Source organism: Chiroxiphia lanceolata, chromosome 6 (genome assembly GCF_009829145.1).
Source record: "Chiroxiphia lanceolata isolate bChiLan1 chromosome 6, bChiLan1.pri, whole genome shotgun sequence".
Lineage (NCBI taxonomy): Eukaryota > Metazoa > Chordata > Aves > Passeriformes > Pipridae > Chiroxiphia > Chiroxiphia lanceolata.
In genome coordinates, this window is record NC_045642.1 from 19,642,443 (window position 1) to 19,667,243 (window position 24,801).

At 37.1% G+C, this 24,801-nt stretch overlaps 1 protein-coding gene across 1 annotated transcript in view; it reads right to left on the reverse strand.

The window, feature by feature from the left end:
* LOC116788088 (carnitine O-palmitoyltransferase 1, liver isoform-like) overlaps window positions 1-24,801 on the reverse strand; it is a 37,539-nt gene that overhangs the window by 8,316 nt on the left and 4,422 nt on the right. Inside the window, 20 exon segments of the mRNA XM_032690441.1 lie at window positions 499-633; window positions 1,298-1,383; window positions 1,386-1,461; window positions 2,252-2,368; window positions 3,504-3,609; window positions 4,620-4,808; window positions 5,818-6,013; window positions 8,552-8,639; window positions 9,673-9,700; window positions 9,702-9,778; window positions 10,446-10,520; window positions 11,394-11,531; window positions 12,211-12,312; window positions 15,364-15,490; window positions 15,492-15,533; window positions 15,938-16,077; window positions 17,078-17,127; window positions 17,130-17,156; window positions 17,159-17,227; window positions 17,362-17,451. Coding sequence (XP_032546332.1) covers window positions 499-633; window positions 1,298-1,383; window positions 1,386-1,461; window positions 2,252-2,368; window positions 3,504-3,609; window positions 4,620-4,808; window positions 5,818-6,013; window positions 8,552-8,639; window positions 9,673-9,700; window positions 9,702-9,778; window positions 10,446-10,520; window positions 11,394-11,531; window positions 12,211-12,312; window positions 15,364-15,490; window positions 15,492-15,533; window positions 15,938-16,077; window positions 17,078-17,127; window positions 17,130-17,156; window positions 17,159-17,213 — 1,854 coding nt within the window. The 5' untranslated portion in view covers window positions 17,214-17,227; window positions 17,362-17,451.

The window sequence follows — 24,801 nt, forward strand, 5'->3', positions numbered from 1 at the left end:
CAAGTAATCACACTTTCCTAAAGTTCAGGAACTGTAACTAGTGGTTAAGTTCTGCCATTCTCTTTTGGTATGGCCTAGAATTTCTGCTGTATTGACAGAAAATGTGGACAATTACCTTATGCTGCACTTCCTTCCTAAAAAAACAAAAGCATCACTACAAGTGTATAAGAACTATTTGAGGACTAGTGGTAACTAGTTGTCTAGTGGTAACTCATGCACTTATGAATTACCACAGAATCATGGAATGACTGGGTTCGAAGGGACCTTAAAGATCATCTCATTCCAACCCCGCTGCTGTGGGCAAGGACACACTTCACTAGACCAGGTTGCTCAGAGCCCCATTCAGTCTGGGCTTGAACACTTCCAGGGATGGGGCATCCACAACCTCTCTGGGCAGCCTGTTCCGTTGTCTCACCACCCTCACAGTAAATAATTTATTCCTAATATCCAATCTAAACCTACTCTCCCAATTGTATAAGGCAAACACCATGGACTTACACTTTCAGTTGGATCTTCCATGGCTTGAACAAATTTACATGACTCGACAGTACACGAACGAACAGTTTCAGTCCTGCCTTCTCTGAATAAGCGCGTCATAGAGGCTTCATATGTTAAAGAAAATTTTCCCATGTCCTTGAAAAAGGGAAAAATAAGAACTTAAAGGTTTAAGAATAAAAGCCCCCCTTTCTTAATCAATAGTCCAAGCTAACCACACAAGATATGAATCATTCCACAAATTAAACTCAAGTTTTTAGTAGCCTACCATTAGCCCTCCGATCTGAATTAATAAAGGCAAAAATAAGATTAGCAGCATGATCTGATAAACACTAATAGAACAATCAAACTAGCAAGGACTACTATTTGCATTTTATATTCAATCTTTTGCAGTTTATAACAGAAGCTGAATGTTGCTATACTGGCCTTTTCCTGAAAGCACGTTACAGAAAAGGTGAACTAGCAGAAGAAAACACAGGTAGGCGTTTTTGTTAATCCTGTTAGGGGTTGTCCTATAACATTGTTTAGATTATAAACACAGCTACTAGAAGTTTCTTATCTTCTTTCAAGTCCCAAATGCTCAATGATAGACCAGCTAAGAAGAAGAAAAAAATCTCCACGTGTCCTTGGAGCAGTCATTTCCAGCTAGTAAACCGTTTAGGGTTTTTATCTTTCCAGTGAACGTCTTTAATAACCTTGCACAAGCAGCACAAGATTACTCTACCCAGTCACATGTTTCAATCACAAATATTTTTTACCCAATTTAATGAGATTCTGTAAGGCAGAAACAGTCTGTTCTTACCCGATAGTGAGCAAGCTGCAGGGCAAGCTGCACAAAGGCATCAGGGCTGGTTTTTGCTTTCTTTATTAGTCCTTTTCCAAAGTTTCAAAATAAAATGAACAGAAGTCCACATCGTCTGCCAGAGCTACAGCAGTGCTCAGAGACTTCTCAATCACTTCCTGACACTTAAATAAAGAAACAAATAATTACACACACCTATATGCATACACTCATGCATTCAATGGCAAGTATTTTTAATTGATAAATAAGAAATGCTGCCTTTATGCATGTCAGGAAGATCACTACCTAAATAATTTCCCTTTAGAGAAAGAAGAGAAGCTATTTTTGCCAGGAAGTTAAAATTCAAAAAGCTAATAAAAACGTTTTAAGCCACTGTATATCCAAAAATAACACTTTAAAAAACACCAGAATAAAACTGTTTAGATCACCAGAACATAAAAGAATGACCCATAGATATAGAATGGCAATAAGCTGTATGACTTCCAAGCTACCATACATGCCTAATTAAATACATCATCAACCATTTTTTTTTATTCAAAATTAAAATCAAAACTAGCAGTGGCAGTTTGTCCTGAACTCAGGGAAAAAAAAACCCAAACAAACCTTATTAGGCACATATACAGAATTTTGAACACAAAAAGACAGGTAGTTTCAGGGAACTATTAGATGAGTATTTGTTGTGACAACAGTAACGAAATCTCAGCAACTTACACTTAATTTTAATACAGTTATTATTTTAAATAGGTAGTCACTTTTTTTTTTGACATATTGCCAACCAAGAAAGCTTGATGTTAAAAAACCCCTGACTTCATAAGTAAACTGAGTAATGCCTACACATCCTACAGGACTCATAGGAATTTATAGCTGATTTATAGGGTTACCAGTATTACATAAATGATATGACTGCTTAGGAAAAGAGAAGCTTCTTCCTCAAACCACTTCTTCTGTACTTACTTCTTCTGGAATTTCCCACTGTAGTTTGGTGGGGATAGGAATATTTGGATTGGTATCTCCTTTGCAATGCCCATCTTCTGAATAGCCCAGTTCCAGATACTCAGTTGCCATCACATTCTGCAAAGAATGATACTTCAGAATTGCAACACAATATATATTGCTGTGGAATTAGGATTTCATTGTGAAATCAATATAACCTATTTTCAGTACACAGCGAAATACAATATACAAGCCACTTCCAAATACAGAAAACAACTGCAAATGAAGTCCTCAATTTTACCTCTTATTTTAAGGCATTTTTATTTGTGTTCTGAGTGGGAAGAACACCAGATATGCACCAAACATTTATTCAATTACACTGATGCATTTTGTTAATTGCTACTGAGTTAATCAAAATGTTTCAATTAAAAACCCACTAGAAGTAAAAAAATAAAAGTCTCTTTCATTGAGACAATCTAAACTGCATTGTCAAGTTTGACCTTTTTTTCCCTCCTTAGAGAGTGCAAGGAAAATTTTTTTTTGTTCTTACAGACATGAAAGTGCTTCTACAATAAAACTAGGAAACTACTGGAGGGACAAGTTAGACCTGGGACCTATTTGCACAAATACATATGAAATCAGAATGAACTAATGTTTATGAAATAGTTTTGATTGAGTCATGCAACTGTTTATGGGTTTAAGCTTCAAAAATAAAATAAAAAAAAATTCAAATAGGATTCAAGTAATAAACTAAGCTCATGATGAACAGATATGACAAAGTGCATTTATTCCATTCATTGCAAATAAATACAAGAGATAATGTAAACTGCATATCAATCTGCAGCTGATCAAACAACGGGTTAGAGGAAAAGTTAAATTCTGTACAATTTCTTTAAATTTTGAAAGTAAGTGTGAGATTTCTACAGCACAAGGAAGCTTAAGGGCTTCAGGAGCGTATATACACAAAATACAATGCATATCAGAGACGACAATCTATGGATTTAAAATATTATAAACACGGTAGATTAGAAGCTGTATCACTTTTCTATGAAGACATCTATGCTCACTAAAATGCTGCCCTTCAAAGGAAAGCTTTCTTTTAAGCAAGGGTTTGAGATATTTTTAAAATTCTACAGTTGCTACAGACATAGGCCCCTGATCACTCATCAGCAACATAAATGCAAGGGATTGAAAGTAACTGCTGATCTTCAGCACTGTTGCACAGAACATATCACATTATCTTCTGCATTACCTTTTGGTACTAAACACCTACCTCCCACAGGTGTCCAACGATAGGAGCATCTGCCCAGGAGTGCTCTGCATTCAGACCCATTTTGCCATTTTTGAATATTATGAGAGTGAATGTTTTGTCAAACCACCTACAAAAGAAATCAGTATTTCCTTATGGCTTTGTACATTTCAAATGCATTTTATATTGTAACTTCATCTCTCTCCAAAATTCACATTCAAATCATTAGTTCTCAACCTTTTTTTTTTTTAAACATTTTATTTAAATAAATAGACCTAAATTTGAACCTCATGAAGTTCAAAGGCCAAATATGAGGCCTGCACCTGGGTCAGGGCAATGCCCACTATCAACAGGCTGAGGGATGAATGGATTGAGCAGCCCTGACAGCAGGTCTTGGGGATATCAGTGGATGAAAAAGTCTACATGAGCTGGCAACGTGCACTTGCAGCCCAGAAAGACAATCATGTCCTGCTGTGCTTAAGAAGCAGCATGGCCAGCAGGTCAAAGGAAGTGATTCTCCTCTACTCCACTCTGGTGAGACCCCACCTGGACCACTGACTCCAGCTCTGGGGTCCCCAGCAAATACAGACACAGACCAGTTAGAGTGGGTCAGAAAAATGTCATAAGAATGGTAAGAGCAGTGGAATACTTTCCCATGAAGAAAGGCTGAGAGTTGGGTTGTTCAGTCTGGAGAAGAGAAGGCTCTAGGAACACTTTCTGCAGCCTTTCAATATCTTTTATTTAGGGCTTAAAAGAAAAGCTAAGAAAGCCTTTTTACCAGGGCTCATAGCGGCAGGACACATGGTAACAGATATAAACTGAAAGAGGGTAAATTTCAATGCATCATAACAGAAATATTTTTTACAATGGGTGGTGAGACACTGGAATGGGTTGTCCAGAGAAGTTGTGCATTTTTCATTAGAAGTGTTCCATCAGGTTGGACTGGACTTTGAGCAATCTGATGCAGTGAAAGATGTCCCTTCCGTTCCAAGAGGGGTTGGAACCAGTTATTTTTGAAAATCCATTCCAACCCAAACAATTTGTGAACTCTGAAATTTATCAACTTGTAAGTCACTGATTCACATGTATTAGCCAAATTCTAAAAAAGAGAAGGCATTTTCCACAGAAGCAATACTGCACCTGTCGTAACATCTGCCATGTATTAATGATTTTGCATATGCATCCAGTGACCTCTCTGGATCTTCTTTCTTGTACCCATGCTCAAGGTCATCCAATGTCACAAAGAATGCTGCTTTCTCAACAGCATCTAAGGACTGTTTGTTCTTTCCACGGCTAAAATAAGCCTGACGAGCTTTAGCCCATGGTACTCTGTAAAAAAAACCATTGGTTTATAGCCAGATTACATAAACGTGTGAATGTTTCACCCTGAAGATCACTGTGAGATTCCTCCTAGTTTTACAGAATTTGACACAATTACTTTCAATGCATTTAAGCTATATGAGCAGTGAAAAGTTCTGAAAATACTCATACAACGTAATCCTAGGAACCAATTCAATTTATCACACACGTGCAAAGTTTAATCCTCAGAAATTCAACATTTCTATGCATAATGAAAGCAATTAACAGATATTAATGTCCATTGTTACAACACCTAAAAAGTCTGGACTCTTATAAAAAAGTCAATAAATAAGTCCAACAAATCTGAAGCAAAAGAAGTCCTGATCAATGTAATTTCTACATGGTTGCACCATGTTTACTTCTAAATTTATGTGATTTTCCCAATGAAAAAAAAACCTGTTTGTTTTAAAGAAGAAAGTGAACAAAAGGAAGTACTCCTAGTACATAAGTATATTAAAATCCACAGCTCTTTCTTGCTTGTCCAGAAACAACTTGACAGTTTGCCACAATTTAGTTGCATTCAGTGATCTTGTACCTAGAACTGAGTACATACTGCTTTATTGTGTAGGTGCAAGTCATGAACATGGAATAACAGTTAATGAATTCTCATTCTCAATCATAATTTTTAAGATATTCTTTAAAATGTCAATGAATCTCAGCACAGACATAAAGCTATTGAACTCAAATAGTTCAATATGTGTAGCACTGTAAAGCTTTCAGTTACCACTTTTGACTACCACAATTAAATCAACTTCTCCAGATAAGTAATCCATATTACTTATTGTCACTGCAAAATTCCTTTACCTCCACGTAGTTACAAATGACTGAAGCACTGTTACACATTAGCAATATACAAATAAGTGACCAATGCACAAGCAACTGACTGCAGACTATTCTAAAATTCCAAAGTCAGTACTCAGTTAGCATGTTATGTAACTATTTCTAAGCACTAAATTTGTCTAAAAAATAACCACCGTACCTATCTCCTGCAGTAAGAGCTGCAAGTTTCTCTTCACCAGCCTGAGGCTCTGAATCATCATCAAGAATTCTCTGCATCTGCTGTTCAATTTCTCGGGGTTTCAAGAGTCTGCCATCATGGTACAGCCACACTTTGAAGTAACGGCCCTTGTGATACACAACAATGTGTTTGCTGTCTTTCACATGCTGGAGAGTATCTAGAATTGCAAGCACTTATGTGAAAATAAAGCTGAGATCTCAAAACACTAATGCACTAAATAACATCAAATACCTGCTGCATGCACTACTAGTTATTTCAGCATCCCATGTTATTTCATCACAAATATTCCTGCACGAAACAGTCAAATACCCAGATCTGACAACCATTTGCACACATAGCACCACCAGTTTCCATGCTGGAGGCTAGTATTAAGCAACAAAACCTGCATTTTTCTATCTGAAAATTGAGCACTAGTAGTGTAGTCTGATAAAGCAGTCAGCAAAAGAACGTGCTAGATGAATCTGAGGACAGGTACTTTTAAATCATCTCCACTGAAGTCCTAGACAACTCATGGTACAATCTGTGAAGAGTCTTAAGAGACCCAAAATTTAGTACCATAAGGTTTTGTTCACCTTATTTATCCTGGTAGAGGCAGAGTGAACACTCCATATATGGTCAAAATGTTTAATGTTATGGATGTCAGTGAAGCAGAAAACTGAACCACAATTTTTTCCTCGTTTTATTATTTATATGGCTTAATTGGGATAAGCCAAAATTTAGTCATGAAGGCATTGTATCAAATCACAGGTGAAGGTTTCCAAAACAGACAGAAAAAGCCTGTAACTGATGAAAACTGTTAACTGAATTCCTTCACTACACCAAAAGAACTGTTATATTCCTATGAATCTGAAAAGCTTCATTACTGAGATGGTGAAGAAAGATGTCAAAAATAAAGGCTGAGCCTAAAAATCATGATTCTGAGAGATCTGAGAAACAAGAGTTCATTACTTTGGCTGTTCTCAGTTAACCATCAGGTTTTGGTAGGTATGCTCAATCTACTTATCAAAAGCAGCACTGAGCTAATTGTGCCTCTGGCTATCCATGTTGCATTTCTGCCAACTACAGGTCTGGTAGAAGCATCACTCCAAGTGTCAACTGCATTAACACACTGGGCTGTGAATTGAGAAGATCCCCCTGATGGGGGGGGCTGGGAGAGCAGCAAAGCAATCAGCTAATGAGGTAAGTTTTTCCGTAATCCCAACCTGAGTCAGGACACTGCAATTATTTGTACCTGATGTGTCCATACTAAAAAAAGACAACCTCTTGAATGTAAAAAGCAAAACTGAGATCACCAGTCATCTACATCAACAACTGACTTCACAACAGTTGTTAAACCCTGGCAATTACCTTTAGACACCTTTACTTATATAGGCCTAAATACAGATTCACGCACCTGGAATACACCTTTGTTGCAAAACAAAAAAATCCTTTTGTTTTGCTACTCCAAGAAACCATTTAGGTACATTTGAAGATGTACATAACGTGCTGCATGGAATTCCTATTAAAAAATGGGAATGGAAAGACATGGAGGTCCTTTCCTTCTTAGAAGTAGTGTCATCCCATAGTATGTTTTGCTAAAAACTATGAAGATGAAACAACTGCTCAAGTGACAGAATAAGATTTTACCATCAATTAATATGAAGACATGCTATGGATTTTTCCTTTTTTTCTTTAGGAACTGTAATATACATAGAAAAATTGAAATCAGGGGGCAAGAAATCAAGATACTCATGAGAATGTGGGAAAAATGTCCTTGCAACTCACATATTCATACAGAATGACAAAGTTTTTTGCCCTTTAGAAAAACACAAACAAAGAAAATGGAAAAGTGAAATAGAAAATGTGAAGTGCTTAGGAGAAAAATAAGCTAATTTTTATGATACTGACTGTAGGTTAATTTGAAAGACTTGAATCAGGAGAAACTGAGGAGAATCATTAAGACACACAGAATGTATTTTAATCAGGTCGTAGTTAGAATGAGCCACTTCTACACTTTTATGCAAAACTCATTTTAAACTAAAAGAACACCAAATCCAAAGCTAAATGCAAACCATTTATACCTTGTATTTTACTGAGGATAGGGAAGGGCAAGGGGTGCACTCTCAGTACTTGAAGTACTCTACATAATAATAGCTCATACACTACAGATGTCCAACAGAGATTTAAAACCTTGCTTGTCCATTTACACTACTAATTTGTGACAGGGATTACATCAGGGATGTGTTTGTCTTCACTTTGCAGAAAAAGAAAGCTGAGGCACAGCTGGAAAAAAATTTCTCAATAAACTAGCAAAGGGCAGCAGCAGAACTGAGAGCAAAGTATTATCCAACACATGCACCTACTGCTTTATCCACTACCCAATGCCACTTTTCCCCTTTGTCCAACTTCATACAGTACAGCAAATGTGGGACAAAGAATGGGCACATCCCTGTGTCTGTTTAGAAACTCTTTTTTGAATTCTGTAGTTGAGTGGGAGTAACATGCTCAAAGGCAGTTTGAAATGTAAGAGGGAGTAACATATGAAAAACATCTATGCACTCTATAGCAATTCACTACTCCTGATTCTTGGAATACAGTATTTGATGTATACTTGTGTCAGTCAGATCCTTATGTGGAAAAATGGGATTTTGGCAGAAAAGACCCCAAACCCTGAATTCCATTACAGTATTTATTTTCCTCATCTGGTCTTGCTTACCTGATTCCTCTCCTGGGATACGGGAAGTATTAAACATCCTTTCCCACTGAGCTGAACAAAGTGGAACAGTAGATCCCATCAGAAGAATCTGTGACAAATGTACATTAAAATGTAATTTTGCAAATATAATTAGAAAATTAAAGAAGCAAAGAAAATAGCAAGGATCTGACTAAAGACAGGCTGCAGAATAATAAGATTTATAATACATCAACTCAGTTTTGGTTTTTTTCCTCCCTGTTTATCCTCTTTCCTTGAACCACACATGGAAGATTCCAAGGACATTCCAGTAGCACTATTTTTTTTCCTTCCTACCAAAAGCTTGCTCTTCAGGAGGGATGACTGAAGCTAGCTAGCATCTCAAATCCAAAAAACCTCTCAATGGCTGGTCTGGATGCAAAACTTACACATGCAGCATTCATTACCCCTTAATTTCTTATTTTAAAACTATTTATAGCTGTGTAGGAACAAAAGTTCACATTTCTCAGATTTGTAGTTACATAAACTAATCACATCCTTGCCATGATCTTGAACAAAACTACTTGTTTCCACAACATTTGTTCACTACAATACACAGCCACTGGGCATAACAGAAACTCAGGATGGGATTTACCTTGCCTATCTTTGATACCTAGAAATTAATGCAACACAGAATTTTATCACCATCTATGCTTAAGCTCCCATGGCCCACTCTTGGCATCAAGAGGCCTCCAGTCCTTTGTCCCAAAACCTCATGTGCTCACACTACATGGTACCACAGACTTTTCATCCTTCAGTGGCTCAAAAGTACCATTACAGGCTTAACACATACCAGTAATATCAGTTATACAGAATATTTGACATAGGCAAATACAAGTCTCTGTTTGTCTTTTGGGTAATGACGATGCTAACTTCAAATACTGCAATTACTTGGCATGACAGAATCCTGTTTTTGATAGTTGCTATTTTGTGCCTGCGTGTAATTGAAGAGATAACAAAGATGACATGGGACCAAAAATGAGTTACATCTTACATACAGTTCTAACAATAAGAATTCCTCTCCTCTCCCATTCTGAACAGTGATCAACTTGTCATTGGAAAGAGACTGGAAAGAGATCAAAAGCCATTCAAACTGATATACATACTGGCTTGAGTTCTTGTCTGTCCATTTTTCCGATAGAGCAGGATGGCATGGATAACATTACCAGCTCTAGCTGCCTGCAGGGTTGTGGGACGTAGAGAAAGGAAGTCCTGTGAAGTATATAAGAATCATAAGTTAGTGATTACCTGACTTTATTTGGAAAACACCACCGACAGTACTTTTCATCCACATTCTTAAAAGTTTATTCTGGAAAATATATATAAGGCTTCAAAAGATATGGAATGCACTAATGCAGCGAGTTGATGACTTGAAACTTGAATTAGTTCAGCAGTCATTATCTTCGTAAACAGCATGAGGATTAAAACATACATGACAGCTGTTAATCATTCCAGCAGAAAAGACAATGCTACGTAAAACTTGATCCAAGACCATATTTTTTCACTTCCTTTACAGACATTTGCATGTATGAGCACACATCTGCTTTGAACTATGTTACCCATGCAGTTTTACATGGAGCTTTTGAAAGACTGCTTGCTGCAATAAGCACAAAACCATGTAAGTAAATTACTGTATGAGTTTGCCAAAGTGGCAGATGTGCTAGGTTTGTTATTAAGACAGATGTACTTAAAGTACTTCAAGTACTCAAGGCACCGGAATGTACGTGAAGGCGTTGGCTGCAGACTATATTAAAGAAAGGAAAATGAATGTTACATACTAAATGGTAATGGATTTCTAAGCAGAAGGATATCACAAAGTAAGACACCTGGTAGAAATGTTAGTGCCTGACACATAAGGTGTTTGTAAGTATTTACCTACCATTGCAAAATAGTTACTATTAACCATAATTGGTCCACGTCCTCTAAGGTAGATATTTCTCCCCCAATCACTAACCTGAAGGAGGAAGGAAAACAAAAGCAGTAAAATCTCATAATTTCCACAGTTTGTTTTTAGGTTAATGGCTCCACAAGACAACACTCCGTACAGAAGCAGGAAGGAAACTTCTAATCTGCCTCCCTACTTAAAAAAACAACAGAAACCCTCCTAATTTCTGTCAAACTTCAGGGAAAACAGCAAAAAAAGTAGTGAGAGAATTAAGTTAAATTCAGCTGCAGGTCTCTGATAAGGTTCCAAAGAAGTCATGATCTCAAGATAATATTTTAAAATGTATCAGATCTCCTGAATGCATTGCAGCCTTTGCCAGGACAGCTTAGGCTACTGGGTACAGATATATGCTTCATAATATATCACAAAGGAATTACGTTACAGTTCTCACTATGATGCTGGGGTTTGGATCTTCTTTTTGGTAAGAAAAAAAAGAAAAAAGAAAGAACAGAGCAACAACAATATTATTACAATTCTTTATTTTTCTTCTATATGATTCAGCTGCTCTATATTACAAAATTGGCCTAAATGACTCTTCTAAACTATCTGGGTAGCCAGACCCATTGTTGAGTTATCAAGCTCAACAAGTAAATAAACAGACCCCAAAAGCAATCCTAACAGCAAAAGCTAAATCATCTGCTCCAGAATAACAAACACAAAATAAGGATTCGTTTTTTCAAGTTCCATTCACCACACTGTTTACCAAATCACACAAATTATTTATGTGCAAAATCAGGTGGTCTCACACATACTCTACAAAAATATTAGGTAGTTTCAATTTCCTTCTTTTGCATTTAAGAAATAATGAAGTTTAAGCCAAAAAGGGCAACAGGGAACAAATAATGTCATTTGAACAATTGAGCTTTCTATTTATACACTCACATAATTGGTGGCCCACCAGGATTTTAGCTTCAAATACCACTGAAGCCTTGGTCCCAAATTAAATGCAAAGTCTTTGGCCAGACCCTCCATTCTTCTGAATTTTTCATCATCCATTAGTGGCCGAACTGATTCCAGATACTAGAATACAGGAAAAGAATCAGCATCAGTACAGTAACAAATAAGTAGCTTCTCACCATTTCTACTAAAGCATTTTAACAGCAAATAAACATTATCCAGTCTCAACCCACGAGGCTGCAAATACGACATTTCTGAAATAAGAGTGTATGCTCTTCTAAACATCTGCTGCAAACTTCAAAAAATAAGATACTTTTCCAGACATTTGTCAGCAAACCACAAGTGGAAGAGGTTACTTTTCTAAAGATACATTTTCCACTCAAGAGGGGAGGATATACAGACAGATTTTTTTTCATCTCTAAAAATGAAACCTTCAGTTTCTGTGACATACTGTCATACTTACACACTTTGCTGTAAGGCTGTGTGTCATAACACACACATTTACCTGTTCAACCTGTGGAAGACAATAAAAGTGGTATGCTCCAAAACCCTGGAAATCCCACTTTGTGGCACAGTCTTACAACAACTGACTTCATGCCATCCAATATGAATTACACTGGCTTCAAACTGTCACCAGTTTCAGTGGTTTGTCACAGCCTTTATTTTAATTTCTATGCAGAAGTTTGAATCCATCACACAATATTAACACTGCCATGCAATACTTCTATAAGACATGGCAACCCCCCCCATCTAAATATGGATTCAGTGTTACTGAATAAAATAAATCAGTGAATGTACACACCCTATTGACTGTGTCTTTAACAGCTGGACTGGCAATCGTGGTAAAAGATGTCTGGAAACTGTATAAACATGGGTTTACGTCCTGAGAACAGTTTACAAGGGCCTGAAGAAAAGCAAAAATAAACACCCAAATTATAGCTGCAGCAAAAGAAAAATTACAGAGTAAAACTGTAATGTAACTCAGTTCTCTTCAGTGGTAAATTATGTTGTACTAAATTTAGGAGACTAGGATATTTATCACCGTTTCACAAATAAAAAAGGCATTGACAGAAACTAACTTCCTAAAGGTTAAACAATAAGTCAGTGGAAGACAAAGACGGTTATAGTAATTTCTGACTTCCGGTCAATTTCTTGTCATTAGACAATACTGCTGTTTTATGTATGGCACATCTTGATCTCAGTAGAAAATAAAGACAGTTACTTAGCACTTCTTTCTTCATATAGTTCCCCTCTGTAAAGATTAAAAAACAAGTCTACCATTTGATCTTTTACTATGCTACATAGTAGATACTACAAAAATACCTGTACTGCACTTCAAAACAGGAATCAAGACTGTCACTCTACAAGGTTTCCAGGTAACTATAGCCACCTTCAAAAATACTAATTATGCTTTGGTATCATGAGTTAATGTTTTCCAAAGTTATAGCTCAACATCAACAATAGGACTGATATCACAGGGAATTAATTCAAGCATAAGTATATCTCTGCTAGTCTACTACATGATTTGAACATATAAAATTGTGCAAGCATGCCAGCATTATACTCATGCTTGTGTTACAACCCAAAACAAAAAAGCCAGAGATGACTTAGCTTCAGATATTACAGCACCTCCTGTGTTCCACAGGAGACTGAAAACAGAAGCAGCATTTCTGTCTACAACTACTTTTCAGCTGCAGCACACAGTAGGCTGAAAGTCTAAACCATGCAAGTTCTAGGTTACACATGAAAGGATTTTGACAGTGTCACCCTATTTCAGCATGAAAGTGAGGTTAAGCATTATTCCAAAAATCCAGTGGAACCTTTAAATCTTGGTCCAATATATTACATCATATATTGTATATGAGCCAACAGACTAAAGACAGAAGAAAACAGAGGATGTAATTTCACTACTAAATTCCGAAAACTTCTCCCTTCTGTCTCCTGGTCTCCCTCTCAATTTCCTTGATCAGCACTTCTAGAGGAGGTTATTTCAAGCAGCACAAAACTCTTAAGAATTGCAGAGTATTACCAGCAAGAAAGGACCTCCTGCAAATGGATCTGTATCAGAGCCATCAGATATACACAGATGCACCACAGTGATTGGCCCAATAAAATCTATTTGTGTTTCATGACAGATAAATTTGAAACCAGTGGGGAAAGAAAAAGCTCAGCTTTCCATATGAAAAATCTGATTCCATACTTGGAGACAATTTTATTCCAGAACTCTTAAGTCAGAAAAGGCTAAAGTTACCTTCAGACAGAGAATACCTGCTCAACTGACAAAATTCAGCAAACAGATTTCATTGGTATTACCTCTTAAGCAACTTGTAGTAGAAAATTATAAAGTTTGAGACCATTAAAGTGATTGACAGACAGACACACTTCATTACATCTGATTTCATACACAGCACAGCAAATAATGTCATTCTAGCATATGTTTGCACTGTTCACAGATATTACTATTTTAATTAATTAAAATATTATTTATTTTTTAAAACTGCACAATAATTGCATTTTTCCCTTACCACTGGTACAGGAAATTTGACTTAGAAGATGAAATCGTTCATTGGAAGTTCCCAGACTTCCAACAGTCTGAAAATCATGTTGTACTGTGACTGAAATCAGAGCTCAGGTTTTTGACTGGCATAACTATTTGAACAGAAAACCATATTATAAAAATTATTATAAAAATATGGAAAGCTAAGGTAGTTGGAGCCGTTTTACTAGCAAGATCAGTCTTCTCTTTTTTTTTTAGTTAAAGAGAGAATAAGATCTTAAAATAAATTTTCATAGTAAGTATAGATGAGACTGCTGAGCATACACCTTTAGCATTCTCTATTCTTAAAACATATATAATACACAACAAAATACATATGCAACATATATGATAGGAGAAATTTATAAATACGATATGCAACAAAGCATGGTAAGTAGCATTACAGTTCATACTCTTTTAAGTTCAACAAGGCAATATTAAGAGCTTTAAAATATCTGGTAGGACATGCTGAAAACCAAGGCAGCTAGAGCTTCAAGCAATTGACAGAAAACCTTACCATTCCGAGCCTCTGGACTGTACAAATTCAAGTCACGAGGCTGATACCGCTTCCAGGAGAAACCATCAATTAGAAATTTCGTTTGTAACAGACAAACATTAAGTTCTATTTTAGTGTACCATTCTGGATACCTGTCCTTGAACATATTTCATAGTAAATCATGACACGTGCTTAGGTTAACGCACACCAGTTAATTTTTGAGGCTGCAGAGACTAATTTTATCATAGTATGGTACTTCAGTTATTTCTACAACGATACTGCCAAAAGTGAGTTGAAACAACTTAGACCAAGCAGCAAAACCCCACTTCATCTCTTGCAGCACCTATATCTACATTTCCTATCATATCCTTTAAGAATCCTTTTCCAAAGCACCACGATAATCCACAGGAGACACAGCACTCTCATCTTACCCCTGTATGAAAACTGCGTAACAAGCCACCTCCACCTTATGCTTCTTCTCTAACTTGTTTTGGAGGCATACCAGTAAATCAATTGAAAGGACACTCAATATTATTTTCTTCAAGCATAAGAATAGTTTTATAATGGATGACCAGAAATCCTAACGTTTCAACAAAGAATTGGGGTAGCACTTTCTGTGAAGACAAGATTCTTTGGTGCTGCAGGCCAAATTCTTGCACACAGAGAAAAAGTACGTATTTCAGTCACACGGTCCCAAGGCACTGGCAAATTTAGAAGTATTCTTGAAGTGTTTACTCTTCCTTCTATAAGGCCAGAAAAAATAGTTTAATTACAGCACTAGAAGAGTGACAGTAACTAGTAGAAATAGCTGCCTAACAGCCTCCTGTCCCATGATACAGAAAACAGAAGTAGAGAAAAAAATATGGCTTTGAATACCAATAAGACAGAAGCTAAGATGAAACAGGAAGACAACATATCCTTACCATCCAACACTTGGTGCCTGTAGTAAGCTTGCCATGTTCAGAGAACATCCAACCATGATAGGAAAGCAGCATTTTCAGAGAGTAGCGCATTGTGACAATAAGGGCAACCCAAAGCCCAGTGCCAAAATACTCCACTCACGATGTTCTGTGTTTGGTTTGACATGTAGCCACTATTTAAAACAAAAGCCACCACATGCCAGTTAATGTCTGTTTAAGTTCCAAAGAGAAGTTGATATGGCAAACCTAAGTTTAATGGTACTACAGGCAGGCATTGCACAAGCTTTATGCCTGCTTACCCCTTTTTCATAAGCTTCTTTCCAAACACCTTTTCATGCATCAAGATCAAAGGCCACAAAAGTTGCCAAATGTGCTTCCCAAATACTCAGAAAACAATGCAGTAATACTGGTATAACAACTTACCTATTTCATACCTTCATACATCTATTTATTTGGCTTACCCTGTCACAACCACAGATCCCAAAACTGATACATTTTAAACAGGAATAGCTTTAACAGTATCTGCAAATAAAACCGATTTCCCTTTAGAGGAAAAGTAACTTTTCTGTCTACTTACGTTGTATCAAGTGTTTTGTTGATTTTAGCTATAATTCCTAAGGAAGGATCAATTTTGGCATACATTGTTGACATCACACCCACAACTACAATAAGCCAGCTAGATGGGCTAGCAGGATAAACGCCGGTGATAATTCCATTCTGGAAAGAAAAGCCTTCACATAATTTTTTCATACCAAAGTGGTTGACTTCATATTACCATGAAAAGACATTTAAGTCATTTAGTTCTAAACAAGTAGTTAAGCTCATCCAACGTTTTCTTTAAGTTCTAAACAAGTAGTTAAGCTCATCCAACGTTTCTACATATGCGATCTCAGGAGTAGGGAATGGATTTAGTTAAGTTTGACTACTACAGAAAATTGTCACATTAATAACAAGAATTAAAGGAACTTCTAAGTTCTCTTACCGAACAAGACACTGAGTATCAGAATCAATATTTTTTTAATATAATTTAAATGGTCCTCCTCATAGCTAGCTTTATATGAAAATTGTAATAAGACTGTTGTTAACATGCTTATGTTTTTGAAAGAGATGTTGAAGATAGCCTGTAGCTTATGTAGATTGCTAGTAACAAAACAGATACTTATCATTTATAATCTCATGAACAAAACAGTAAGTTCACATGGATTTATATCAAAGACCTCATCGGAAACAATACTATGTAGCATAAGTTGTACAAGACAGATGCTCAGGTAACTTTTTGAAAACAGCAAACCTTCTCCTTAATTTGCAAATTTGATTTTATATATTCTTTGCCAAAATAAAGAGTGTAGTCTTGTACCTCTAAGAGATATGACATTGAAAATCACAACTAGTTGTATTTTTGACTTAAGCTAAAAGAAAATTAATTACATGATGCATTATGAATAGAATTAAGTCAATTAAAGCTATTATTAATTCCTACATGTTTCATCTTGCTTCCACAGAATACATCAAAACATGTACTCTTTCAGTCTTTACAACATTACTCAGTGCTATTTTCCTCAGTATCCCTTGTATTAACTAAAACCTACACAAGTCTTTCACAATGAGGAACTTCATTTGCCATAAAGGAAAAAAAAAAGTTTTGCCTAACAAACTCCAATAAATCTATAAGCATTAAATAACCCTCAGGTTTAGTGGATTTGACTAATTGGCATACCTTGAAGTCTGATGAACTTTTTCTTCCTGAATAGACACCAGATAGGTAATTTGTTTGAGTGCCTCATGGCTCATTCGCAGTCAATCCCATCTGGAGTTACTGTAATTGAAAAGCTACAGCCTGATGCTTCCGCCATTTTCACAGAGAGTTCTGTCAAAAAAACAAAGTTGAAAAAAATAAATACTTCCTTCTCATTCAACAAAACTAGAAGCTAGCCCTTTCTAGAAAGATATATTCTACACCGTAATTTTGGGGAAGATTTCCAAGTAGGAAAATTTACATACAGTACTTGCCTCTTTCCTTACAGACTATGCCTGCACTTCGGTCTGCCGTCCGGTTTGTTAATTAAGGTACCCCTCTTCTATCCACCACAGCTGAAAATGGAAGCAAAAACACCTCCTGTACTCCAGCATTTTGGCAGCACCGCAGCAAGCTGAATATTGAGCATATACACAATACAAAAAAAAAAAAAATATCAGAGCAGAGCAGAAAAAGCCGTAATATTTGGAAAAAGCGTATCACGGCTACAGAGCATCTCCCTCTTAATGATAAAGGTGATTCAGCAAATGGTTTTTTTTCATCCTTTTGAAACAAAAGATATCTAAAGTTTTCGCCTCAGCTAGCAAATCAAAGCTGCTTCTGGCCATACCTTTCACTGAAATTTTTTCATATCTTAATTTGAAGCTGATTACTCACACCAATAAGACATTATATAGTTCCTATGGCTCCGAGCTCTGATTGGCACATAACTGCAAAAATCAAAATTATGCAGAGTAGAGGAAATTCTGATAGACTGTCATCCTCTATTGAATGGTATGTGAGGACTAACCCAGCGCAGTTTAGCTGGGACACTTCAAAAGCAGTTTATTATGACTGTAGTGCTGCTCCTCTAGTCTGCAAATTTTCTACTATGTCAAAGTCCTCTGAAACACAAAGACGGGTGCAAAAGTGTATGAGTAGACAACTAGGGAACATAAATACTTGGAATGCAGCAGTAACAGTAGGCTTAGGAAACAAATGCATAATAAATAAAAGAGAAGGATACTAGGTAAATATGAACAAAGTAAGTGCTGCTACACATCATCTAGTAAGGCTGCTGACCAACAGACAGGGACTGCAATAGTTAAAGTGCCTATCCCTAGACCAGCCTGCAATGATCCACCTCAGCATACAACTACTGCTACAGTTGGCTGATGGTAATTCACAGATCTCCAAATCCATCAGCCACTGCTCAAGTTTTAGAAGCCGTGTTCTGAGGGAATCAGGCTTCTCTGTGTCCAGAGGGGTAGCTAAAGCTCATGGTAATCCTACAGATAGTAGGTAATTTGATCGATGCGCATACAGCATCTGATTAGGACAAACAAAGACCCAATCGGCTTTGAAGATCAGTTTAGAAAGCTTTAAAACAAGCCAGTATGCCCTAGTACAACTGCAATTTGTAGTACTTAATGACTCAGTCACTAACAACTACTTATATGGGCCCTGCTGTATGAGGAAATCAAAGTCAGCTGTCCATTCATTCATTTAAATTGTTCAGCACCAGCTGACTTGAGACCAAAACTGCAACAGAGCAATAAAACAGAGACAGGCAGCAGTAATACATGTATGACCTGGGTTCAACAGGGTTGTGAAAGGGGAAAGTATTCAAAGTTAAGAATTTACCATATGTTAGCAGTACTATTAAGACTAGATCAAAAAAACCCCACAGACACAAATAAGACCCCAACCATATCCACATACAGAGAATCAGGCACCTGAATTTGTCTCAAGAAGGGCCAACAGGGGTTCTGCAGTTCACTCATGGAATTTTGTATTTTAGAATGCCAGTGTCTTAAGTACCAGATCTACTAGTTTTCTTACCCTTCACCTCCCTCTGACTTTTCAGCTTGGAAATTTGTAATTAATCTCCTCTCTGTTTCTGAAAGGAAAGAATTTCAGGAACTCTCATTTTTAGGCACATGCTTTTTACTGCTGAAGACATAAAAATACTATAAATAGCATTAATTGTGAACAATTAACCTGACATTTTAATGATTAAAATTTAGCATGCTCATAAAATTAAACACGCTTCAGTAAGGAAAATATTCCTCGTTCCCAATGAAAAAAATATTATCCAGCAATAATTAATCCCCGAATCAGTAAACAAATACAGTCCAGTTCTAGGACTGCACTGCTTGACCTTAGGATGTGAACAATAAAATGGCCTGTTTCTTTTCATATTCTTTTTCTTTACTTAAGAAAACCATAAGCCTTTAAGAGCGCCCTGAATTACGATGGATGAATACCAAAGGCTTCCTGAAGTCTCTTGTTCTCTGAACACTTGTTTTCCTCCCTTCAAGGCGAATTTAAATCATAAGCCGCTGTACACTTCCCCCTCTGCTGCATTCCTCCCGCTGCCACGTGCTTGCAAGGAAAGTAGGTAAAAGGGCACAGGCCGGAGGCGCATGCCTTAGACTTTTTAAACTTGACCTTGCCACTGTTCCTAAGGCAGCACCCACATCATCAGCTAACACACACTGAACAATGGCTTCTTCTAACTTCGAGGCATTTAATCTGCAACATATTTCTGTATGGCATACGCTACTTGACCTCGTTCCCAGCAGAGAGCCATAAACACAGCTTTTGACTTTCTTAGCAGTTTTGGCCAAGTCTTACTCAAAGAGGAAAAAAAAAAAAATCCAGCACAATTATTCTAAAAGTAATCTGAAATGGCTATTTTCGTTCCTTTCAGTGTCCTCCAGTAATATTAATATATCTTCAAAAACCACACCCCTTGCCCCTGAAATTTGGTTTATTGATCGTTGGGGGTTTTTTTCCTGTTTATTTAAAGAGAAAGGTGCCTGTTCCTTGCTCTTATCTGGTTTTACTTCAATTCAAACATGCTGTAACAGCTGCAGGATGTTTCTCCTCTTCCTTTTTCATACCTCTGCTTGAGCCAAACAAAACTTAGCACAATTTTTTTTTCCATTGTTGTAAGCAAGTTATTGCTATGTGGATGTCACTTTTAAGTCAAGAAACACAGAGCACACTACAAGCCCAAGTCGTGATGGTCTGAAAAACTATGCTGCTACACTCCTATGCATAAAGCATCCTCAGGCTGCTGTTTTTGCAGTTTCAGGACATTTATACTACAAAGCCCGACGTTTAACTGACAGACCTTATGACTTCAGGACATTACGACACTGAACTGTCTGTGTTAGGGCTTACATGTTCCTACAGTCACAGAAGGAGATAAGAGCCTCAACTCTGGGAAATCTGAAGCTAAGAGAGGCCCCATGTGCAGGATGCTTCCATTTAAGTCAGGCATGCAAGAAGTTACTCCTGGTTGGTAATGTCTCTCTGAATCACACAATACGGAACACAATGGCTAAAAGACAGTGAAAGAATTACCATGCACGTTTTAAAACACACCAAGCCACGATACAAATGTATTATGGTACACTGCACAAAACAAGGTATTAATTCCTGAAGTGGTTACTTTTGGAAATGCTACTGAGTATGAATTTCTGTAGATTTCATAAGCTTTATACGGATAAAGTAATAGGGCTAAAAAGAGTTAAGTCACCACCTATACTTCATAAAAAGCAACTCCTCTGCTTTAAGAGGATGTCACCTCTTATCACAGAATTCATCCTAAACACTTGCTTCCCATACATTGCTTGCCTCATGCAATCCACTTTTCCCCCCTATTTCCTCTTCCTCTGGAACAGAGAGAACCCTGCCGTTTCCCCATGTCAGAAGTTCAAACATCCGGAAAGACACATATTATTTAAATGTAGTTTTCACATCTATAGCTCCTTTTCCTGGAAAGGAGGTAAGTTAACAGGGAGGAAAACTGGAGAGAAGTCTTACTCACGTGATCCAGAATAGCTAAAACCTTGATGAGAGACTTAATTCTACAACTCTCACTTGCAAGTTACCTCGACAATTTAGTTTGACCCTGTCCTCATAGATTTTTAATATCTATTTATAGATTAGCTTTTATATGCAGGGCATACAACTGTCAGTGACCAAACCAAGTTCACAAAACAATTCTCTCCAATTATTCTACTCTGACAATCAAGGACTGACAGTTTTCTTCAAATAGCAATGCCTGCTGCGTACAGTTTCTCTGAGCACTCTGCTACATACCACCACACACAGGTTTCATACTGTCAGAGCTCTCAAACGTACGTCTTTGGCACCCAAACCACTGTGTTCATAGATGGTGGGTAGACTTGCAGCAGCACATGTACGATGGCAGCTCTGAATTCAGAATTAACCTGTATATGGCAGTTCTGAATTCCCAATTACCTGGAAGTCCTCATAACTTCATGCAGGTGCAAGGTACCACCAATAAAGCAATGAGAAGCATCTTATCACATGGACTCTGCCTTCTGACTCCTGCCAAGTTCCTACGAGGCAAGCTTACAAGTAAACAACCAAACCATAACAGAAGCCTGCCCCTGAAGAATTTTTCGTTCATTCATAAAAATAAAGTTAAAACTTCAAATTTTAGCTTAGCACTCAGGTTTCAAAAAGAAATAGAGACTGCTGAGAAATATGATACTAAATCATTTAAAGTTACATTGCTTAAGGAAGCTTTCAAGATGGGAAGGAGAGAGAAATATCAGATGAAAGTACATTAAACCCAATTTTAATTAGCAAACATACTTAAAAACCGTATTAAAATTTCCATTTAAAGCTAGACACCTTAAACTAAGAAGGTCTTGGAAAACCAAGCAAGTATCCCAAACTCTTGGTCTGACCCCAAAACAGTTTATTTCGAAGAGAAAAGCGGGGCAGGGAGGGAACCTATTTCTATTAACATGCAAAGCAGTAAGAGTTACTGTTTGAATGTTAAAAGCAGCCACAGAGAACTGGAAAATAATTCTGGAGTTCTCACAAGTTCTCGTAAAACACTTCAACTCTGAAACCTGTTTAAAAATTGAAAACGTTGAAGAAGTTTTATCCAGTATTTTACTGCCCACAGATAAGATCTCCCTTCAGAAGGTGAGCTTGCTACAGCTTTTGGTAGAAAACAGACACTCAAAAGTTTACTTTGTATGTTTATTTGACAAAATAATTTGACACTTTAGGATAGATCATCGAATTCCAAGAGTCTGAGGACAGACTTAATGAAATCAGAGCCAGTACTAAAACATTAAGACATCTGTGCTGTGTTTGTGCTGAGACAGTGACCAAATATTTTCTCTCAGCTGTGTAAGCTATCATTATGGAAATCTGTATTTTCTATTCTCCTAAAAAAGCCAAAAATACGAACGCGTTTTGTTTTATACAAATCAGTAAATAACTGCTTATGCTCAAATCTGTTGATTTCATATCAGATACTAAATAAAAAGAGAATTCCAAACACTGAGATGTCTATCCAATCTCCTCATGCATTACTCTGAATTTCTTTTCAGATTTCAGTTATTGATGGTCATATACTGGTCCAAGCCTTCAGTACCACCAACACAAAATAATTCAGACTACCCTATGGTAGCTGACTTTGCCTATGTAATGTGCTAGCAATGAACTGATATGCAGTGAAGCACAACAGTGACAGTGCCAACATCCTCAAGTAACTTGCTAGCATGTTATTTTACTTCCACACTTTGCTACCAGCTACAGTTAAATGGCAACACTGACCTACACAGCCACCCCAGAAGTGGATGCAAATCTATGGATGATCAAGGTTGCTTATTTTTGCTTTTGTTGAAAAACACTCATGCAAACAAGGTTCTCCAAACCAAAAGTGTATCAAATACTTACATCACGCAGCAGAGTCTCTTATTACACAAACGTAAAGGGTTAGAATCTTCCAAAATATTTTGTAAATGTAGTTGTCTTTGTAACCTTCAACAAGTGTGTCTGAATTCTGCAGAGGTTCTGAAGTCTCTCAATCTGACAGCCTTTTAGATGTTTGATGCAAAAGCAGCAGCTGTCAAAGATATTGAAAAGTTTGAAGATGGCAAAAAAAAAAAAAGAAGAAACTGCAAATGGATTTACCAGTCCCTGTACTGAAACTGAGAGAAATGGCTGATAAAACAAAGGTTTTCACTGCCACCCAGATGGACCTTGACAGGCTGGAGAAACAGGCAGGCTGAAACCTTGTTAAGTTCAACAAGAAGTGCAAAGTCCTGCACCTGGGGAGGAGTAACCCACACATTAGTACACGCTGGAGGCTGACTGGTTGGAAAGCAAAGCTCCAGCAAGCTGCACATGAGCCAGAAAGGTGCCCTTGAAGCAAAAGCAGGTAACAGAATCCCAGAGGGCATTAGGAGCACTGTTGCCACCAGGTGACTCTTCTCTTCTAGTCAGTGCTGGTGATGCCCCATCTTGAGAACTGTGTCCAGTTCTGGGCTTCCCAATGAGAGAAATTAAACTACTGAAGAGAGTTCAGTGAAGAGCCACTAAGAGGATTAAGGGCTTGAACCATCAATCCTGCTTTTTTATACAGTTCTAACATAGCAGAGATGCTTTATGAAGTTTAACATAGGAGTTTCTGTAAGAGACTTGCTTTAAAAAATAAACTCAGAGCACTAAGGCCTGAACAAGAAATCCTGTGCTTCAGTTACTTTAAATGAACATCATACTTTGAAATTCTACATTGGTAGTAGCAGTCAAATATTCAAATATTCAATAGCTAGTCTGAAGGCAGGAGGTAGATTTCTGGAGCTGACCTTAAGTGCCACGTATATTGCAGTGATATGGTGGGAAACTCTACAAACTCCTAGCAAAAAATAAGGTTGAAATTTAATGTTACATGTATATTCCTACCTAGACAAAACATTGATTGTTCCAATCAAATTAAAAATGTCTGTATTATCAATAATAAAACTGACATGACTTCAGTAAACTGTTTTCATGGAGTTTGCTACAAATGCAATAGTTTCAGGCACTAAAGTATGTGCTATACAGCAGCATCCAGCGCTGACTCAGTAACTCAAGGTGCCATCCACTCATATGTCAGACAGTGGAGGGGAGGCAGTCACTCAAATGCCACAATTCTGCTCTAATGCAAGAGGCTTGATTAAGTAAGGCAGCTAACCAGAGAATGCCAAAACGATGCCAAAAATGCTTTCGGTGCTCCTGGTGCTCCTTTGATGCATAGCTGAACAAAATTAAAACTAAAGCTAAAGAAAAAGCATTCAGTTCAATGGAAAACTAAACAAACATCAAATTTGTCTGGAGTTTTATGACTTCCAAAGGAAATTTAGGTTTGGACCTACAAAATCTTCAGTAAACAGTATAAAATATGCAGCTCAAACATTTAAACATATGACCAAAAAGACTGTCTAGTCTCTCTCATATCTATTTCTTGGATATTTTATTAGCTAATGCCACCTTTACATATACTGCACTCCCGCAAAAAGGTATCGAGATACCAAAGCCTCAGAAAGAGCAGAGTTTATTCATAGCTCATGTGACATTCCACGAGGTGCTGACTTTTGAACTTACTAGAAATATTAACAAGACACAGTTATTCACTTGAGAGCTTCTATTTCTAAATAGCTTTCTTACCTAATAACCTTCAATAATATCTAATCAGGCTTCAGCATATAAGACAACACGGATACTTGCTGCTTTCAATTCTTACCAATAACTCAGCTATCTTACAATGACTAATCATATTTTACAGACACAAAATCATTATGAGAAATCTAAGGAGTGAAGCCAAATAATTTCCACGCAAAAATTAGTCATGTGGATTAAATTCACTCAGCAGGGCTTCTCAGGTG